Source organism: Ursus arctos, unplaced genomic scaffold (assembly GCF_023065955.2).
Source record: "Ursus arctos isolate Adak ecotype North America unplaced genomic scaffold, UrsArc2.0 scaffold_21, whole genome shotgun sequence".
Classification (NCBI taxonomy): Eukaryota; Metazoa; Chordata; class Mammalia; order Carnivora; family Ursidae; genus Ursus; species Ursus arctos.
Window position 1 is genome coordinate 11,820,048 of NW_026622886.1, and position 19,789 is coordinate 11,839,836.

The following is a 19,789-nucleotide window of genomic DNA, read 5'->3' on the forward strand; positions in this document are numbered from 1 at the left end:
CAGCATTTTGCAAGGGTGCCCTGAGCATCTACTATGTGCCAGGTAGTGTGCTAACTGCCAGGGATAAGAAATGATTAAAGACCCTGCTGATGTCACTCAGGGTTACGTGGGGAAGGCGAGTAAATCACAGTATAGTCAGGGGCTGTCCTAAGGCTTTGGACTGTTAACCATTTCTTGAGCATTTGCTATACTTCACACTTTAAAATTTTTATACTTTATGTTTTTCTAATTAAGTTATCCCACTGAAACCCTGAGACATTGCTATGGGTGCTGGTTAGCAAATGAAGAGACTGAAGTTCAGAGAGGCCATGAAACTTGCCCAAGGTTTCACACTTTGTAAGTTGCAAAGCTGGGACTTTAGTTCAGCTCTCAGCATGACTCTAAAGCTGGGCTTCTTCCTCAGTGTTCTGGAGCAAAATGCTCCAGGAAGCCCAGAGAAGGGAGCTATTGAGGTGCCTTGAGAAGTCTGGGAGACATCCTGAGGAGGAGTCATTCCAGCTGGGGTTTTGAAGGCTTGGTAGGAGTTTGTGTGAAGAGGCAGAATCGAATATTATTCTAAATTAAATTTAGCAGGAAAAATGCCTTCCACAAAAATAGCTAATGATATGGAGTTCTAGATAATAATGAAGAGTGCATGTATTTATCACTCAAAGCAAGCCCCTGAAGTTCAGTCCTATTTTAGCCCCATTTTCTAGATAAGGAAACTGAGGCACAGAGTAGTAGAGTGTCTTGCCCAAAGCCATCCAGCTGGCCAGAGGTAATGAGGGATTCCCCCCCTCCTCGACCAGAAGTGTCCACTTGTCGGACCTCCCTCCTCTCCTACCCCCATCGATAGAGCTCTCCTGTGCCACAGGCTTGCTCTGCCATGTATCTTCCAAGAAATCAGCTCCCATAAAAAATGAAAAACAGTTCTTGGAAAAAGAGACTTTTAACCACAGACAGAACCAGTTCTCCCGAAGAGACCCCAGTGGCTCACTTTGAGTTACTAGGCTAGTTCATTAAAAGAACATTTACAACTTGTTGGTATGGGGAGGTGAGATGGTTGAGTTCCACACCCGAGGATGGTGCTCTCTTTGGCTCCCGTCTTCCCTGCTGAATGTTGGTAACCTACAGATGACACATTTTGAGTCTGTGGTCTGCCCTCCCACGACAGTGTTGGAGCCAGGCTTCAAACCCTGGCAGGTGCTCCAGAGTCTACCATGCTTACACTGTTCGTCGCTATGCTATATGCTCGTCAAGCACTTCTGTATCCCCCAGTCACAGCACAGATAACAGATATGTTTATGAGGGGGGAAAGGAGAAGACACACTGACATGTAGCTAATATTTATAAATCACCTTGAAAACTAAGATGTTGGTTTGGGCCGCTCTCACTAGCTGGGGCGGTGGCTACGTGAGACGCAATAGTGTCATGAAAGAGCCCTGACTCTGCAGTCGGGATCACCTGGGTTCGAGTCCCGGTACAAGTCTTTGCTAACTGCACCCTTTGCGGAAAATCAATGCGTGGCTCTGAGATTCAGTTCAAGTGTCTTCCTGGCAGGTTGCAGTAGGGGCTGGAAATATGAGGTGCTCAGTCAAAGGTTGTTATTATTTAGAGTGGCTATTCCTCACCCTCTCCAGTTTCTGTTCCTTCAGACCGGCGCTATAACAGGTAACAAGACTCAGGAAATACATTATTAGGCATGTGTTTGAGTCAGGACTCTGTAAGGTCCTGGGTGTACAAGGGGAGCACACAAACCCCGTCCCTTATTTCCATGGTCCTACCAGTGTCGTGGGGGGGAAAGTCATGGATCAACAGACAATCAGATAAATACTGGTTTGCAAACTGGGATGAGGCCAACGGGAGAAGAAGCTTTCCTCAATCCACTTACTGGAAGTTACCAACATTGACCCCTAACAACCTAACTAACCCTCAATGGCCCAGTTGACTTAGATCTGATCTCGATAGGGGGCAACAGCCTGATCATTAGAGAAGGGCCTTGTTAAAGATTGTGGTCTTTATCCTAAAAAGAAAAGAGGGAGGTGGGGGTGAAGAGGAGGGAGAGGGTCTAATCAAGCAGGTACCAGGTACACACTTTGAAGTTCATCTGAAACCCAACTGAAGCCCTTGCGTTCACAATGCTGAACAAGGAGTGCTATGAGAGCGTTTCCTCAGATCGTTGACTATCCAATGGCTCTTCTTCTATTTCCTTTTGATGTGAGACCCTTCTTGGGCTGAGATGGCATTTTGGGAACCAGGCCCACCTCTGGACAGAGCCAGGAAGATAGAGGGGTGACCGATCTGCCGCAGTTTCCCTCTCTTGGTCCCTGTGCCTCTCCCTATGACTAGGTGTGCAAGGTGCTCTCTGAGTGACTGGTAGCTTGCCTTGTGGGCTGGCTCAGAAAATCACAGGGCCTCCCCAGGCCTGGAACGTGGCAATCGGCGCCATCTTGCAGAAATGCTCTCCCAGGCATTTTTATTCTGTAGGCAATGATGCCAGAATCCCAGTCTCCCATGCTCACATTCTGCTCCTTAGCTTCCTCCCTGCATTGGACCCCCTCCTCTCCCATCTCCTATTTCTTCTGTCTATCCTGCTGCCCAGACATACACTTCCCCCCACACTTTGCCTGTACCTTTCCCCCTATTCAAACATGCTCTCCCAGACCCTCCTCTGAGGCAGATACGACCCTTCCATCCTCTGGCTGTCCCTTTTGCTCAGCCCTTGCCTTCTGATAACATATAGAGCAGAAAACAATGCAAAGCCATCTTCTGAGAATGTAATTATAGGCCAAAGGCTGGTCACAGGGGAATTAAGGAGCATCTCCCATCCCCGTTCCCAAGAGTGTGATGCTACGTCCAGGAAGTCTGGGCCTCCTTTTTCCTTAGGAGACAGTTAGCAAGCCCTTCTTTTAAAAAATTTAAGCAGGTGTTCCTCTGCGGGTGATTCACTGGATAGGCAAGGATTTCTAGGTATGATACAAAAACCACTATCTACCAAAGAAAAATCGATATATTTGACCTCACCAAAATTAATAACATTTGCTCATCAAAAGTTAGTGTTAAGAGATTGAAAAGACAAGCCACAGACCGCGAAGAAATATTTACAAATCACATATCACATAAAGGACTTGAATGTCAAACATTTAAAGAACTCACGATGCTGCAGAAACAACAACTTGAAAGATACGTGAATAGCAAATAAGCACATAGAAATGCAAATTAAAATGACTGCAATGAAATGCCACTGCACACAATGGCAAATTTTTTAGAAGTCTGAGTATATCAATTGCTAGCAAGGATGCCAAACAATTGGAACTCTCACACATTGTTGGTAGGAATGAAAAAAAAATGACGCATGCACGTTGGAAAACAGCTTAGCGGTTTCTTATAAAGTTAAACATACAGTGACTTACAATCCAGGACTCCCACTTTTTTTTTAAGATTTAATTTATTTATTTGAGAGAGAGAGAGAGGGAGAGAGGGAGTGCGAGTGCATGCACGAGCTGTGGGGGAGGCAAAAGGGGAGGGAAAGAATCTCAGGCAGACTCTCCTCTGGGTGTGGAGCCTGACCCAGGGCTCGATCTCACGACTCTGAGATCATGACCTGAGCTGAAACCGAGAGTCTGACGTTCAACTGACTGAGCCACCCAGGTGTCCCCAGGATTCCCACTTCTAGGTAGTTTTCCCCGGGTGAAATAGAAACTTAGGTACACAAAAAACCTATGCATGAATGTCCACAATGGCTTTACTCGTAGTTGCACCAAACTGGAAACAAACCCAAACATCTTCCAGCTGGTGAACGGATTGACTGGCTGCCGCCGCGTCACAGCAGACTATGAAGCATTAGCAAAGAATGAACTACGGGCACGTACAGCGACACAGACAAATCTCGAAGCATTATGCCAAGTGGAAGAAGCCAGACTCAAAAGGCACACACTGTATCATTCCAATTGTATGACACAAACGTAACATTATAGGCACAGAAAACAGATCAGCAAATGCCAGGGCTTGGGAGACAGGGCGGGGCGGGGGGCAAGACAGCAAAGGGAATGGGGGGATGAAATAACTCTTCTCTAAGTTAATGGTGGTGGTGGTTACACGAATGAGGCTTGTCAGAACTCATACAGCTGTGCACCGAAAAGGGTGGGTTTTACTGTATGAAAATTATAAATTAAGAATAAATGAGAACAATCCATTAGGTGAGCATGTGCCTTACTGATGTAGGTTTGGGAAAGATGGTCAGTGTCCTTGTCAATAATTAATGAAACCTGACTTCTGTTTGGACCTCAGAGATGGCCTTTTCTATAATTATACTGACCGGAAAGGAAAACAAAGCAAGACACTAGAATCGGGAAGGGCTATTTTTAAACACATGGTAAGTCATTCAGTTTCCGACCTTCAATCTCTGGGTCTTTTCATTCAAATACTTTAGTGTAGTTCCAGAACACCGATGTTCCAGAAGCATCTCTTCAGGGCCCATTTGGTAAACTGCTACAGAACACCTTCATGAGCCAGATGTTGGCCTTCAAAAGACCAACTTGACTTGTTTTTGTTTCCTTTTTGTGCTGTTCTTTTTTATTATTGTTATTATTATTATTTGCAGTCTAAACCTTGAGTGGAATGCCAAGGACATCACATGTTATCTTCACAACTATGAACTACTACTCTTTACTCTTTGAAGTGTTACAGTCCCCATTTACCTCCGAGGACGCTGAGGTAGAGAGAGGGGCACTCACAAGGTCACACAGCCGTCAGGCTGGGAGACAAGGATACCCACCCAGCTCTGTTGGATTTTAAAGGCTCAGAATTGTACTTCCCTCTATGGATAGCTTAAAATTATTTTACATGACTTAGATGTTTTTACAAGCGATTCATTGAATTAAGTAATTAGTTCAAGATTCGTTGAATGCCCACAATTATTTTCAGAGACGCTGATGTTTTTACAAGCAAGAGAAATGAGGTTTAGCCTGGCAGAGGAGGGGCCTTTGTTCCTCTTGCTGTAGGCAGGAAGGGGCTGGCGAGTCCAGCTTCAGGGTTTTAGACCTATTTCTGAAGAGGTGCCAAACACATACTTCTTGCTGAAACGAGCGGTCTGCTTTGTTCAGGGGTCATTGGGTGTCTGCCTGTGGCTGTCCTGAGAGTCAAGGCATCTGCTGGTTGGGTACTAATTTGCTGTCTTCTGGGAATCTTCCTGAGCCTCCACAGCACATATTTTGCAAGGGAAGGAAGGCTTTCTCTTAGCAGTTGCTTTGTCCTGGCTCAGTCTTCTCTCCAGTGGCTTGTGACCCAGTGGGCTGAAGGCCAGGGTGAGTACTTACTATTAATGGAATGAATTGTCTGTGCCTCCCCAAATTCATATGCTAGAGTCCTAAACCCCCACAGGTTGGCATTTGGGAGTGGGACTTTGAGGATGTCATTAGGTTTAGATGAAATCATGAGGGTGGGGACCACATGATGGGATTAATGTCCCCGTAAGAAGAGAAAGAGGGACCAGAGTGCGTGTTCTCTCTCTCTCATACGGGGACACAGTGAGAAGGGGGCCTCATATGTCTCATATGGGGACACAGTGAGAAGGGGGCCTCATATGTCTCATATGGGGACACAGAGAGAAGGTGGCCATCTGTGAGCCAGGGAGGAGAGCCTCAACAGGAACTGACTCTGTAGCATCTTGATCTTGGACTTTCTAGCCCCAGAACTGTGAGAAATAAATGTCTGTTGTTATGGTATGTGGTTATAGCAGGCCAAGCAGACTGATGGCTTATCTTCCCCATCTCCCTGAAGGGCAGGCCTTTGCTTTGAGGCATCTGAGTGACCCATGGGGTCCACAGAAGAGCAGACAATCATGGAAAGAAAAATAATAGACCTAAGGGGCCATAAGCTACATAACCAACGAGATGCACAGGAATGTCCTCCCCAGGCTGTCAGCACTGTGACTCAGTTATCAGCTCTGTAACAGATGGACAGAATCTGTAGAGCGTTTGCCATTGCTAAGCACGTTATACGCATAGTCTTATTCTCCCAACAACCGAGGAAGGCATGGCTGTTGTTGACATCACCATCATCATCATCATTATCATCATCCCCAGGTTATAGATAAGAAAAGTGAGGCCCAGAGGCTAAGTAAGGCCCAGAGGCCCAAGATCACGTGGTTGGCAAGTCTTGGAACGGGCATTGCAATCAGGCCTAACTCAAGATTTTGAGTCCTTAACCACTAAGCCAGAGCATACAAGATCAATACCTTAGAATATAAAATCAAACCTAGACACACCCCTGGAATAAAGAGGCCAGCCAGTGATCTGAGAACCACAAAACACAGAAATGGTAACTAGCATATTCTGAATAACCGCTGCCTTTTGGCACTAGCCTAAGTGCTTTGTAGGTACGAGCTCACTTAATCCTCAGCATGAGCTTTGGAGGTAGGCCTATTAGCATCATCATTTCCATCTTGCAGATGAGAAAACCGAGGCTGAAGGATAGGTTTACCAGATAGAAAATAGGATGCCAGTTAAATCTGAATTGCAGATAAAACAATGAATAATTTTTTAGGACAAGTATGTCCCAAATACTGTGTGCATATTTGTTGTTTATCTGCAATTAATTTAACCAGGTGTCCTCTATTGTTTGCTAAATCTGATATCCCTACAGAGTGGGTTCCAGAACCAGAGTGTGGTAAATGCTGGGACAGGAGGCCGATGGGACTTTGGAGTCTGCGTGCCATCTTACTGTAAAACCACACAGCCTCTCAGTTAAGGGGTAGAACCAGGGGGAGCTCAGGTGTCATGGAATCGACTCCAGGCAGTGACAGGTATCTGGCTGATGGTAGAAGCAAGTTTTCTAGAAGTAAGCTAGAGAGGGGCAGGCCATCTTGCCAATAGCTGACTTGGCAAAACCAGTGGTTATTTGGAGAAGCAGGGAAGAGTAGCAGGTTAGAGCCGGGACTCTGCAGGAAGACAGGCTTGTTTCCTAGTCTGGCTGCTTTTGGGCAAGCTGTGAAACTCCTCAAAATCCCCAGGTCTGGTGCTGGGCGCTCAGGTATGATTATTTTTCCTCGTCTGCATTTATATTAATCTGTGAGCTCCTTGGGAGTAGACAGTGAACCTATCAGATATGTGATTCTGAGCAGTGTATAGTCGGTGCTCCCTAAATGCTTGATTTTTTAGGGTTGGCCAACCCTGGAAGGAACTTTGGGAAAAAGACAGCAGGAGTGTGAGGGCACAAAGAGTCCTCATTTTATGTCCTAAATAGAATGGTTTAAGTTTAAAATTTATGAAACGACTTGCTCAGTTTTTAAATAAAACTTTGAAGGCAAAAAGTGTGAATTTTAGTCCTGCTTCTCAAATCATTTCCTATCACCTCAGGCCCCCATTAAGAAGAAAGATGGTAAAATTGACGTTCTCAGCAACCGTGCTCGAAAAGATATTACAGAATTTGCTATCAGGGCACATTTCTGACACGTTGTGAGGCTCAAGTAGCTGATAAAGCGATTTCAGGTCATTATCCCATTTCCCTTCGGTTACGGCTACCCTGGTGGTCTCTTGCATTGTGACTGTCCTCACGCAGGAGGCTTACGGGTTATAAGCTGTCAGCAAATCATCAGCCCTTCTGTTTCTTTAAAAGAAGATAATAAACTTCCCCGGCAGCAAGAGGCCAAAGACCTCCCTGTAACTTTATCTCCGAAGGAACACTAGAGGTGCCTACTTCATGCTTCTTCCTTTGCTGGAAAGCTTGGCTCACGGTGCTGGCAGAGACTATGTCCTGGTGTTCCTCTTATAGCTCTGATTGAAACTGTCTCCCTGGGAAACTGATGAGAATTAGCTTCCTCAGGTGAACTCAGCTTTCTTTCTCACTCTAAGCCAAAAGGCACATGCCTGCAAGACCGGTTTCAAGTCCACAGAAGTCCGTTATCTGCAACCTGTGCAGTGAATGGCAAGAAACGGACAACAGGAAAGAAAGAGATCTGGAAACATAAATAATACAGCACACACACAAAATAAATGTGCTGAATTGGATGACACCAACCTCAAAAAGAAGTATCAAGACCATTTCCCTTTGAAATAATCGGATTGTTTTGGCTGTGATCCAGGTTCTGTATAACCCCTTTGCCCACATTCTTTTTCCATTACTTTCAGTCGTTTGCAGAAATCGGTTAATGTTCATGGTGAAATCAAGAGAACTGGGATGTCTAACTAAAAAAAATAGATTTCCTCTCAAGAAAGATATTGGTTGTTCAAATGTAATCATTTCAATGTTAAAAATATGTTTGTGTGCTAATTAGTAAAGGCTGTTGTGTGCAGATCTGATAAAGCAGTACGAGTTTTAATGAGGGAGAAGCAAGTTAAATCTGGGTAGAAACACCTCTCTTATGTCAGCATGACATATTTTTTCCTCCCAGGTGAGAATCCATGCCTTATTCTTAATTTTAGAAGATGATGAGTAATTTTTTTCTCTTTGTGCTTTTTTGGTGTTTTCTGGGTTTTTTTTTTTTTTTTTGGAATTGATCAGAGTTATTTTCTTGTTGGAATGAGGCATTATTAAAACAATTTTAAAAGTAACCCAGGGGTATTGAGTATGAATGCGTTTGTTGGTGCTCTGAAAAGGAATTGGATGCCACACTGGCCTTGGAAAGAAGGCCATTCCAAAGCTTGTGCTTCCTCAAAAAGATGTATGGACACACGTCAGCAGCTCTGAAATGGCCTTATCCTTGCGGAAATGTAAAGTGATAGGCAAGATCTCACTTGTCATCACCACAAAATGTGAGAGGTGAAATATACGGCTAAGTAGAGCGTTTATCTCTTTCCTGAGCTAAAGGAAGGAAGCCTTTGGAGACGTTTGGTGTGTTTGGAAGATGAAGATAAAGGGACGAGTCCTTTTGCTCCAACGAGAGGACAGCAGAAAGACTGTCCAGCCCCTGCTTTTCACATACTCTGCTTCTCTGGCCTCGAGATCTAGCAGAAGGAAATGTGTGACCCTTCGAGGACTCGTGCACACCGGATCGCAGACGGGAGCCTTGCCCCGTTCGTGCATAGCACGTTGTGATGGCATGAAGCCCGTTGAAGATTTTGGATCCCATCTGCCTGCTCATGTTTTAGGAGTTACCCCTGCTTAAGAAGGGCTGGAAGAGAGAAGGTCACTGTATTTGGCTTTCACTGTCAGAGGTCTGTTTTGACTGTTATTCACTCGTTTGTTTACTACCAAAACATCATGAAAGTGCTTTTTTGGTGTCACTCCGTCAAGTATTTTCGTCCACATGGACGTTTTAAAATCTCTGCTACGGTTTTGTACGGTAGGACTTTGGACCCCTATCTGACAGCTAAGGAAGCTGAGGCACGGCAGGAAGTAACTTGCCCAATGATGGGACTAGATTCAAGCCCAAACATGGGGGCAGGACTAGAGTCTTTTTGCTCTCTGAGCTGTGGTCTGTTATTCCTGACGTTGCACGAGCTGCCTTTTGTTGCTGTTTCTTGGACAAAGTCTTTTGTTCTCTATGGGGGTCTGACCAATAATAGCATCAGATTAGTTTTCATGGGTTAGAAAGAGTAAAGGAAATCTAAAAGTTTTTGTATTCTATCAGCATGCCTATAAGAACTCGATGTAATCAGGACCACATTTGGTGCTAAAAAATGTTCTTGAAATCCCAAAGGGTGGGTTAATCACTTGATTCCATTGTAACAAACTCAGAGTCACACGGTGTCCACATGCTGGCATGAAACTGAGAACAGACAGGTTAATGGAGGGAAGGCCAGGACTTCCTGAACTCCAAATCTTGACTTTTCCAGCACAAGGAGCATAACCTCCCAGGCATTGACTGGGAGGGCTAAAGGCACTTGCCAATCAAAAGAGAAGTTAGAAACACATTTGGAGGATTTCCTTTTCTTTCTTTCTTTCTTTCTTTCTTTCTTTCTTTCTTTCTTTCTTTCTTTCTTTCTTTCTTCCTTCCTTCCTTCCTTCCTTCCTTCCTTCCTTCCTTCCTTCCTTCCTTCCTTCCAAGAGTTTATTTATTTATCCTAAATGAGAGAGAGTGCATGCAAACAGGAGGAGGGGCAGAGGGAGAGAGAAACTCAAGCAGACTCCATGCTGAGCGCAAAGCCCGACAGGACCCTGAGATCATGACCTGAGCTGAAATCAAGAGTCAGATGCACAACCAATTGAGCCACCCAGGTGCCCCATCTTTTTTTTTTCTGCTCTGGCAATGGGACAGAGTAGAAAGACAGCAGACTTTGGTGACAGGCAGCCCTGAATTTGAACTCGCTTTATCACTTATCAGGTCAAAAGAAATTGGTAAGAGATCAGCTTTAAATCTTTGATCCCTCATAGGTGAAATGGAGATAAAAACAGCTAGCTCAAAGATTTGTTTTAAGAATTGAATCAGATAACAGAGGCCAAGTATCTCTCTGGTACCTCATGTCAGCAATGTTGTATAAATGGAAGCTATTATTCATTTAATCGTTAGTTAAAAAAACCCACAACAGCAGGTTTCAACATCATAGGTACAAGAAGGGCTCGACTATTTAGAAGCCATCTGAAAAAAAAAAAAAAAGAGCAGGGAAATAAGCCAAACCATTTAGGGTTTCCTATGTGTGACCAAAAGAAGTTGCTGTTTTTTCTTTCTTTATGTCTTTCTAAACTTTACAAGCTGTGTGCACTTTGCTTGTATTATTTAAATTTAAAAAAAAAGCAAAAGAGAACTAATCTCTCTCCTTAAGTGGATTCTTTTTTTTTTCTTCAATTTTTATGTATTTATTTAAGAGAGAGAGAGAGTGTGGGGCGGGGGTGCAGTGGGAGAGAGACTCTTAAGCAGACTGAGCGAGGAGCCTGACACAGGGCTCGATCTCACCACCCTGAGATCATGACCGGAGCTGAAACTAAGAGTAAGATGCTCAGCCTACTGAGCCACCCCAGCGCCCCTCCCTTTATGTGGATTCTTAAGGAGATGTTTCATTATATCTGGAAAATGGGAAATAAATGGTCAATGCGTGTTTTAAAATGCCTGACTTTTTTACTCTCCAAGGGAAAAAAGTGATCTCTCATAATTTGCATATCATAGCGAGGACTCAGTCACTATTCAAGTGTCAACATCTTTAATCACAATAGAAGTTCAATTTTAGGGGCACCTGGGTGGCACAGCGGTTAAGCGTCTGCCTTCAGCTCAGGGCGTGATCCTGGCGTTATGGGATCGAGCCCCACATCAGGCTCCTCCGCTATGAGCCTGCTTCTTCCTCTCCCACTCCCCCTGCTTGTGCTCCCTCTCTCGCTGGCTGTCTCTATCTCTGTCAAATAAATAAATAAAATCTTTAAAAAAAAAAAAAAAAGAAGTTCAATTTTAGCTGACAAATGCTATGCTTGACCACAGAAGTCTAACTACACCACCAACTCAGATTTGGCTACTAGTTTTTCCTACAGTGGAACTGGTCATCATGGAGTGTGATATTCCATCCTAAAGACTAGAGTTTTAGTAGATTTAATAATTATTTGTGTTGCCAAAAAGTAGCTATGGTTTTTGAGATGCTGTAATAAAATTTCTTCTTAAAGAAAATTGTACTTGGGGTTATAGTAGCCCAGCATTCTTACATCCTCTCTATGGTCCCTTATCTTTTTTATAAAAATGGATATCCTTTCAATTGTCCCTTTTTCTGACTTGTAAGGGAATTCTCTTAAAGAGAGACCTCTAACTGGAGGAAAGCAGATTAGTTTATGAAAGCTGACAGAGCAAGAAAGATTTTTCTACATATAGACTGAAATGGAACTTTCTAGAAAAAGGTGCTGACACTGTCCTTTTATCAGGCTTCCTTCCTTTCGATTTTCTGTGAAATGGGACATCGAGAAGCAAGTATCAAAGTCCAAGAAAAGCCCCATGCCACTTACCCATGCAGTCTGGGCCCCAGTGGCCTGGACAGCACTGAGGTTGGACATAGTCCTTCCTACAGATGTGACGGCATCCAGGGAGAGACAGTGAGTACTTCCTGATCTCGAAGATGTACCTTGGAGGGGATGGAGAAAGCATAAACCCATGATCAGAGCAATGCGGTTAACTCTGGGCAGTGGGGTTAGCCCAGATTTTTATTTAGTTTTCTTTACACTTGCCTATATTTAAAAAATTAGAAATTGAATACATTCTTCTGTCTAGGGAGAACAAAACTTCATCATGATTTACCTTTAATTGAACGAAATGGATGAAAAAACTCAGAGCGCAATGCAATTGAAGGTGGGCTACCTACAGTGATGTCAGAAGTGAGGTTAGTAGACAGAAGAGTGTTAGGTTCTAGATTCCACACTTGTTGCAGCCAATACGAGAAGGAAATGATCATGAGTTCTGTGATGCACAGGATCTTTGGATTTAAAACGAAGCAACTGCTTAGGATTTAGCACTTTTTTTCCCCCAGATACTGTAGATGTAGACATTTCTGTGAGAGGATATGTAATATAATGGGCACTATTTGCCACCGTATCCTCAAGGAAGGTGTAGTGATGCGTTTCTTAGAACGGTTTTTATACCATCTGAGGTATTGATCTGGAATAGCAATTCTGTGGAGGCGAAATCCCATTGTCTATTTTTGGGGGATCTCCGCATGGAGGACTTTTTCCAGGATTTAACTTTAGTATTTCTAGAGACAATTCTCCATGAATATCATTTCTTTCAACTGTGTTGTTAAGAATAATGTGACAGTGAGTGCAAGGTTGTACTTCTAATCCAGTCGCTGAGCTAGTGGCTTGATGCGCAGTTAAATTGGAGACAAAACTGACAGTTCCTCTGAAAGCTTGAGAATCCTGGCAGGGGCCTCTCTTCACCAAGATGGGAAAAGGAAGAGCCAAGGGCAGAACCAAACATCCTCTTAAGAGCCAATCTTGGATTTATTTCAGCATAAATGAATGACAGAGCCAAGTCGTCAATTCTAAAACAGAGAGCATGAGTGCAATAATCCTGGGTGGGTGTGTGTGTGTGTGTGTGTGTGTGTGTTGGAAGGGGGATGGTAAGGTGGGGAGAATGTAACCAAGTGTCTACCTTGTCATGAAAAAAAGTAGCTGGTACAAAAAAGGCCTCAATAAAGTCACCACATAATTTTAATCTTGAACCCTACGTCTTTCTATACACTTTTTAAGGGAATCTGGTCACAGATGTGTGCCTACTTTGGTACTTTGAAAGGTCACCCAGTCACATATGCTTGCTAATTCTAGGTCGGTTAGTGTTTGGAACCTTTTATTAAAACTGATGATTTGGGTTTTAGAATATTTCATGGTCACAGTAAGCACACATGAATTTAAAATAGTGTGATATAACAGTGTTCAGTTTTTGTTTTATGCAAAATGAGAAATAGTACTTATCCTTCATCCCTGAATTAAGAATGAACGCGTTGAGAGCTGTCTAATGTCTACATTAGTAGACTGAGTAAATAAAACATCGTGTTTACATTTGAGTTGTATGGCTGCTTCCATTAGCTGGTGAGGGAAAATGCTCGCCATCTTTTGTGAGGCTTAGCCTTGAATTGTGAGAGTTTTGAATCATAAGAGGATTTCAGGAATGCAATGCTCACATAAAATGCACGAAGCTGTAATTCCTTTGTCTTCCCACTTCAGGTTCTAATCAGTGTCAGGATCCATAGCTAGCTAGTAAGATGACTGTCAGACCCACGGCTTTTTCCTCCATGTTCTGACTAGAACCCTTTCTAAATGAAACAAAACCCAGATTTTCAAAATAAAGTAGGGCAAGATGAAGGGAAAGTGTTTATGTACAATGCAATATAGGCAGTTTTGAATTAAAATGTGAATCAATAATATATTTTTTATATTCAAGGTTGCAAATTTGGAGTTACCGAAGTTGGACTGAATGTAGTCTTAGAGTGAGGGAAAATCATAGAAATGCTTTGTAGTTTTTGAGATGGGAAGTTTCAATTTGGATTCACAATCCCTTAAATTTCAAGACTTGAGCAAACTTATTTTCTCATGAGCACCTGCAATCTCGAACCCCCACGGAGCCATTGGTAACCTTGGTGTAACCATCTGGGCACTTAGTTCCCACGTTGAGTGAGCAGGACTGGCACTCAGTTCTAACTGTAAGCAGAGATTTCTTATCACATCTTTTGGCCTGTGAAAACATAAAAAAAAAAAAAATTAAGTCCCATTAGTAAAGCCTTGGTTGGTCATTCTTCCCTGTTGGCTGCAAGTCAACGGAATGTCAGGGATGACAAAAGGGTTGATTGGTAGTGACTGGCTAGTTGCTTTCAACCTTATTTAGGAAGAGTGTTGGCAACAACAAGCAATGTCTGCCATGACTGTGGGTAGGAAGGAGGCTGCTTGTACCACCTGTTTGCCATCCTTGATCTGAAGTCCGGAATTTAGCAAAGCAAGGTACCATCAATACAGACACATACACAACAATGGGAAACCTGAAATATATTATAGAGTACACTTTCCAAACGGGAAAATTTTAAAGTGGTTATTTAAGGTCAATTGGTTGTAGATCAACAGGTCTCAAGAATATTCTTTCAGTATTGATTCTACAGAACTAGTTTAGTCTGGATACTAAATGCTATGAAGCATATAATTTCTGCCCCCAAAATGTTTGCAATCTTTTGATTATAATTCAGCTAGAATATGGGCTTCAAGAGGCAGTGATCTTTTTCTGTTTTGTCCTTAAATATACCCTAAGCACCTAGAACAGTGTCTGGCACATCGTAGTGCTTAGTAAATGTTTGTTGATTGAATGAATGAGTCGTAGGAAATACAACACACACTAGAAATAGTTGCTAAGCAACATTAGGCGGTAGAGAATCAGATGCTAAAATGAAGGATGCAGACCCACTTTGGCCCTGTCCTCAGGATCGCTCATTGTCCATGATGTTGACGCCGATCCTCCCAAATGGGTTTGGTCCCCTCTCTCCAGTCTCCCTCATTTTCCCATCAAGCTTAAGAAGAAGCAGCTTCATACAATGAAGAGAGACCCAATTTGGGAATCAAAAGACCTAAGCTTGGAATCAAGATCTCTATCTTGCTAAGTGTACAGTCTTGAATGAATTCCTTACCCTTTGCCATCCTCTGCAATGGGGAGATGTTGATAACCACTCTCCAGGTTATCAAGACTTTAACTGATATAACACACACAAATTGCCTGGCCCAGGATCTGGAAGGTCGCAGGCAACAAATGCTAGTTCCTGTGATGCTTCTCTCTCGCCACCTCTGGGTTTTGCTTATTGCCTCTCCTGATAGGAATGTGCTTCCCTCTCCTCTTGGCTACTCAAACTTCATCCTTCAAGGCCCCGGGTAACAACACCACTTCCACAAAACCATACCCACCTCGCTTCCTTTCCTCAACTGCTACTCTGCATGTGGCTGGCCAGTGGAACACATTTCATTGTCTTTGATGTCCATTTAAAAACCCCTTGTGGGAGGGCGCCACATCTCTCCCTTCTTACTGACTCCTATCCCCAAGCGGCACAGGCCCAGCACTAGGTAGGGATGGTGGGAACATCATAACTACTTCTAAGTTTCCTGAAATGGATAAAAGCTGCATAAAAACAAATCTTATTTTTACAGAGAAATTTATGGTTCTACATCCTTCCAAGGGCATCATCTTATTTGATCTTGACCATGCTGAAGATGAATAGGGCAGGTTTCATCATGCCTATTCTAGGGAGGAGAAAAACAAGGAGAGGGGAGATTCAGTGATTTGCCAAGGTCACACTGTAAGTTAGGGGTCCTTTTGATTCCCTGATTCGCTATTCCTCTTCCTTGCACGCTGTATGGTGGCATATGGGCAGCTTTCATTTGGCGATCGTTAGGAACCAAAATAGCCCTGGAATGTTCTTTATGGACTAATAATAAAAGCCACCCTTAGCTAGAGTTTCAATCAACTCCCTTTAATGGTCACGGAACCTCCAGATTTTTAAAAGCAGGATTTTCTTTATATTAGGTTTTCCCATTTAGTTAAGTGTGTGGAAGGACATTACATTTTCTTTTCTTTCTTAAAAGGTCAGATTTAATCCTCTCTTTTAAGAAGCCTCTTGACTTTCAAGTTGTCCTTTTCAAACGGAATGGCTCACTTTTATCTCTCATACGGTCTCCTCTGAAAAGCAAACTCAGTTTTAAACACCAGTCAGGCCCTGATTTCCACACTAAAGCAAGCACTTGATGCTGGTGGTGGTGATGACGTGGATGGTCATTCTGGCTCCTTGTGAAGCACTGTCTAGGGAGAAATGGAAGCTTCAGAGCCTGGCTAACTTGCTAAAGCTTGAAGAGCTAGCGGGCTGTGGAGCACCACAGTGACTGGTCCTCAGAAATATTTGTCAAACAAACAAACGAGGGCCACAGTTCCAACTTGCTGCTCTCAAACCTCTAAGCTGGAGCCCTGAATTGTGATGCTATCTTCCAGTGTTTTCGTGAAGAGCATCATCAGAGTACAGCCAATAAAGTTAGCACCGAAAGCAATTTGCCCGGTACAGATGCGGCATCATATTTAAGTTCTATTATTACAGAGCAGAAACCACGCCTTGTGAAATGCATTTTAAAAGAATCACCAGACTGCCTCGCTCATACCCCCCTTGTTTAGGCTGACCTCACTGCACATCTGATACCCAACACGCTCTATTAGGACAGCTCACGTGAGCCTGCATGAGACCCTGGCGTCCTGGTGTCTTTCACGGGAGCTGCTGACATGACCGCCCTGGGTACTTTGACTACGACTTGTGAAAAGTTGAAGGGGTGAGTTCCCAATGCATTCTGGAATACTGTGTTTCTCCAGCAGACATCACCCCTCCCGGAATTCCCCAGAACATCTCTCTACTCATCTCTCTTCAACCACTGCTATTTCCTATATTCAAAATGACGCAGTGATGAGACTATTAAAACAAAACAAACCAACCCCCCCCCCCCCCACCAGGGTACCAACATCAGCAGTGGAAAGAGGAATTCCGCACTAAATAGAGCTCCTAGCAAGGGTGGTTTAGCACAGGACTCGAACCAATTGGATGAACACAGCTTCAGAAAGACGGCACGCCATCATCACGACCCCATCTCCACTGGCTTTCTCTTTATCGTATAAAGACCAGATAGCGCTCTTTACCCATGACAACAGAGGGAAGCAAAAAAGCTTTGCACACACCATGAACCTGAAAAATAACAAACTTGCAAGTGTCATCTTACCTGGTCTGTAGTTTCAGGCAGGGAGCAGGAATTGTGTACAACCAATCCAAGAAGAAAAAGTATGAGATTTTGTAGCATGGTGAGAAACTATTTAGTCCTTCTGATGCCAGGCACCTGTCAGAACCACTCAGCTATTTTCTCGTAGTCTGATGAACTCCTAGGGAATTCTCTTTCATTTCAGTGTTTGCTTTTAAACCCTTCCCCTCTTTTTCCTGAATTGAAGCAGATGATATGGGAGCACTGCCTCAAGACAGGAAAACTGGCAAATCCAGGGGTCGTGGTGAAATTGGCCACTCTCAACTCTATATATGTCTTGATTGAATGACAGGATATCCTGAAGGGGCTGAGGCGGAGACACGCTCTGGAATTTTTGTGCCTTATGAAACTCCCAAGGACAAGCTCCTGCCTCCTACTGCTCTGCCCATCCCACTTCTGGTCCTGCCTCCTCCTGGACCCATAGCCCTGCCAGCATGTATACCACCACACCACGGAAAACTGCAGGCCTCTGTCTCTGAATCCTAAGTCCCAAGCTTGCTACCAGGCAGTATTTGTGGGCATCCGCATAAGTGGGAATGATCCCACAGAGGGAATGTTGCAGAAGCTCAGGGTCTTGACTTGGGAGAGGGTGGTGGCCTCACTTGGCAGGGCTGGCAAATTCTATTGCAAAAAAAATGGAGTCAACAGTTGGGGTTTCAACTCATCCTTTCTCCTCTTCCATGTCATGTCCTAGCAAATGACCGAGGCTGTCGGTCTCACCTTCCCCTTCAAGGCCCAGATCAAATGCCACCTCTTACAGGAAGTCTTCCTGTCCTGCCCCTCCAATGCCACCTTGGAAACTCTCCCAGCATTTTGCACATAATACTACAAAAGCCCAGTCACATCTGTCACAATCCATCTGTCTGTATGTCTATATTCCATGCCCAGTTGTGAATTCCTTGAGGACAGGGGCAAGCCTTCATCTTCTCTGTACTTCCGAGAGCCTAGGGCAGAGACCTGATTTGAAAATAATAAAAACAAATAGTAACAGTCAACATTTGTTGAAAACTTAGTATATGCTAATCACCATGCTAGACTTCTCCATGGATTACCCTTTTTAAACCTCACAGGTCTTGGTGAAATAGTTAGGATCATTCCCCCCACTTTATACATAAGGAAATGGAGGCAGAGAAGTTTGGGAACTTTTCTAAGGTCACACAGCTGTTGGTGGGCATCCAGTTTTCAAACTGTGTGGCCCCGGAGCCAGTACTGTAAACCACTACCCTCTACTGCCCTAAACAATGTATATTTAATACATAAATAAGCAGGAGGTGGGGCTCCAGTTTCATGGACCTGATGGAAAAGTGTCAGGCTCAGAACCAGAAAGGATAAAGTCTGGGCTTATCAACAAGATAAGGTATGAGGATGTGTCTCATGACACTGGGTTAACTGAGAGATTCATGTGTTATAGACACTAGTTTTGGTTCAATAATTCTTCTCTTTTTGCAGTCTTTCTCTCTTTGAATTTTGGAAACAGCATTATATTACATGGATAATAATAATCCAAGATTATTATCCATCAATAATCCATCAATAATCCAAGAAAATTCCAGTACAGACAGGCTCTTCAGAGGCTAACCCAGAGGTCTGAAGGGAAGATGTTACATGAGGAAGTTCCTACAATCCCCTGCTTCAGTGTCTTTCAATCCTGGTTTAGAATTCTGAAGGAGTTTAGAAGAAATTCCCCAATGTCCGACCCTTGTTCAGAACAATCAGATCAGAACTTCTGGGTGTGGGGCACAGAACAAATAGTTTCCAGAGCTTCCTGGGAGATGCTGCTGGCATGGGACTGCTTCTGGAGGAAGAATGAACAATTATTGAGTGAAGCCAGTGGGATCTTGAGGTTTATCTGTCATAGAAGATGTGTTACCTTAACTTCTCCTTACAGCAGGGAGAGAGGTTGGAGACTTCTTTCTGATTCTTTTCTCTCTGAAGGACGTGAATAAATATCTGGGGCTTGGAATGGGCTAGATCTCTGGGGAAAGAATAAATGAACTCATGCTCGAATTTCCTTAAATAATTCTGGGAGATGCTGCAGGAGGGCTAGGGGAGCAATTGCTCATCAAATAATTTGGAAAACCCTACCCTTGATGTCCCTTTCTTATAAATTGACCATGCTCATTAGCCCATTAGAGGTTCTGAGAAGTCCTGCAGTAAAGCATAATGTAACAAAACCAAACGTAAACAGTTCGACTTTGCTTAAAGCTGTATTTTCCTTTTTTTTTTTTTTGTAAACCAAGAGATGCTTTCTCTCTTTGCAAACTAAACCTCCAGATCCAGTGTTCTATTGATCTTTCTGAGATAAATACTGTCTGAGATTTTAGCAGGCTGAATATTTTATAAAGTTGCTGGGAGGTGGAAGTCAGCCTGCCTGTGGCCATGGGGACTCTGCAGTCTAGGACCTGTTCATATACTTCATTAATTAGTTGCATTAAAAAACACATACAACCTACATGGCTTTGTTTAGAAATTGTTTGAATAGTTTTGTTAAATAATTGCATTTCTGTTAAATTCATTTGATTGCTATGAATAGAGATTCTTCAAGTTATTTCAAACCCATACCACCACCCGTCCCTGCAATTAACAAGCCAAGTGCTCAGAATGGTGTCTAGCACACAGTGGGTGCTCCATGACTCTGAAC

The 19,789-nt window shown here is 43.4% G+C and overlaps 1 protein-coding gene across 2 annotated transcripts in view; it reads right to left on the reverse strand.

Moving 5' to 3' along the window:
* Positions 1–17,452, reverse strand: part of STAB2 (stabilin 2) — a 143,652-nt gene extending 126,200 nt beyond the window's left edge. For both annotated transcript variants that reach the window (XM_026499790.4, XM_057316261.1), the window contains exons 1-3: positions 17,113–17,452; positions 13,926–14,059; positions 11,842–11,957 (exon numbers count right to left, since the gene is read on the reverse strand). In XM_026499790.4, coding sequence (XP_026355575.2) covers positions 11,842–11,957; positions 13,926–14,059; positions 17,113–17,190 — 328 coding nt within the window. In that variant the 5' untranslated portion in view covers positions 17,191–17,452. The remainder of the gene's footprint in view (positions 1–11,841; positions 11,958–13,925; positions 14,060–17,112) is intronic.
* Between the last annotated feature and the right edge of the window lie 2,337 nt (positions 17,453–19,789).